The sequence below is a fragment of the Naegleria gruberi genome (assembly GCF_000004985.1).
Source record: "Naegleria gruberi genomic scaffold NAEGRscaffold_211, whole genome shotgun sequence".
In the NCBI taxonomy this organism is placed as follows: Eukaryota; Heterolobosea; class Eutetramitea; order Acrasida; family Naegleriidae; genus Naegleria; species Naegleria gruberi.
The window spans coordinates 1-1,016 of record NW_003163130.1 but is presented as its reverse complement, the minus strand read 5'-3'; the positions used below and the strand labels follow the sequence as shown (position 1 = coordinate 1,016).

The following is a 1,016-nucleotide window of genomic DNA, read 5'->3' as shown; positions in this document are numbered from 1 at the left end:
AGAGTGAAAGCATTCCACAGAGTGGTGGAGAAGGCAATCTTTCCAATCAAACATATTTCACCAAAGAATCCAACAGAACCTTCACATGTTTCATTAATCTTGTCAAAATCTGTACAATCATTCTTGGAATTATTCAAATAAAAATAATAATAAATAATTGAGAGCGTTTTATTTACAATGTATTTTTCAATAGTATGATAATGAAGATTTCGAATATCTTGAATTAGTCCTTAATTACATGTTCATAATCTTTGGTGTGTTCAAATTCATAATCTAAATGTACATAACATCTTTCAACATCTGGTAATGATTCAATCTTCTTTTGCAATGATTCACCAACATCGTGAGAGTCCAAGAGTGGAGTTTCCTTTGGAAGGACAACATCAATCTCAACAATCATATTAGCTCCAGAGTAGTAGGCCATTACTGAATCAACTTGTGTAATTAAAGGACTATGATTCAAGGCCATAAATGTTAATTTTTGAATATACTCCTTGTCTGCAGTCAAGCCAACCAGTTTTGTAATGTGTTCCAAAGATTCCTGAATCCAACTCTTAATAATATAAGTACTCAAAAGAACTGCACCAATAGAATCTAACCACCACAAGTAAGTACTCAAGAATAATGAAACAAGTAACAAGCTGTTCGATAAGACATCATTTCTATGATCGAATGCGTAGGCAATTACAGATGGTGAATGTTTGACTCTTCTGCAAACCAAATGGAGAGCCAATTTGATGAGAATAGTTGCCAACAAGACACCAATACCATACCAATAGAAAATTGAGGAGAGATATTTTGGAATCATAATTCCAAACATCCATTCAACCTCAGCATTGGAATCAGCAGAGCTATTATTATTGTAAACATCACCAGTAATGAGACCTGTTACAATTTGAGATATACCTTCCTTGATAATTTGTAAACTTGCTGTACACATGCAAGTTGCAAAGATTACAAATCCAATTGGTTCCAATCTGTTCTTCCAATTGGGTATTGATAAATATCGTCTTCTC

At 33.4% G+C, this 1,016-nt stretch overlaps 1 protein-coding gene across 1 annotated transcript; it reads right to left on the bottom strand.

Moving 5' to 3' along the window:
* Positions 1-223: 223 nt before the first annotated feature.
* On the bottom strand, positions 224-940 carry NAEGRDRAFT_76590 (uncharacterized protein; the record flags this gene model as incomplete). Its single annotated transcript, XM_002668448.1, has 1 exon — positions 224-940. One exon carries the CDS (start codon positions 938-940, stop codon positions 224-226), a length of 717 nt encoding a protein of 238 aa, XP_002668494.1.
* Between the last annotated feature and the right edge of the window lie 76 nt (positions 941-1,016).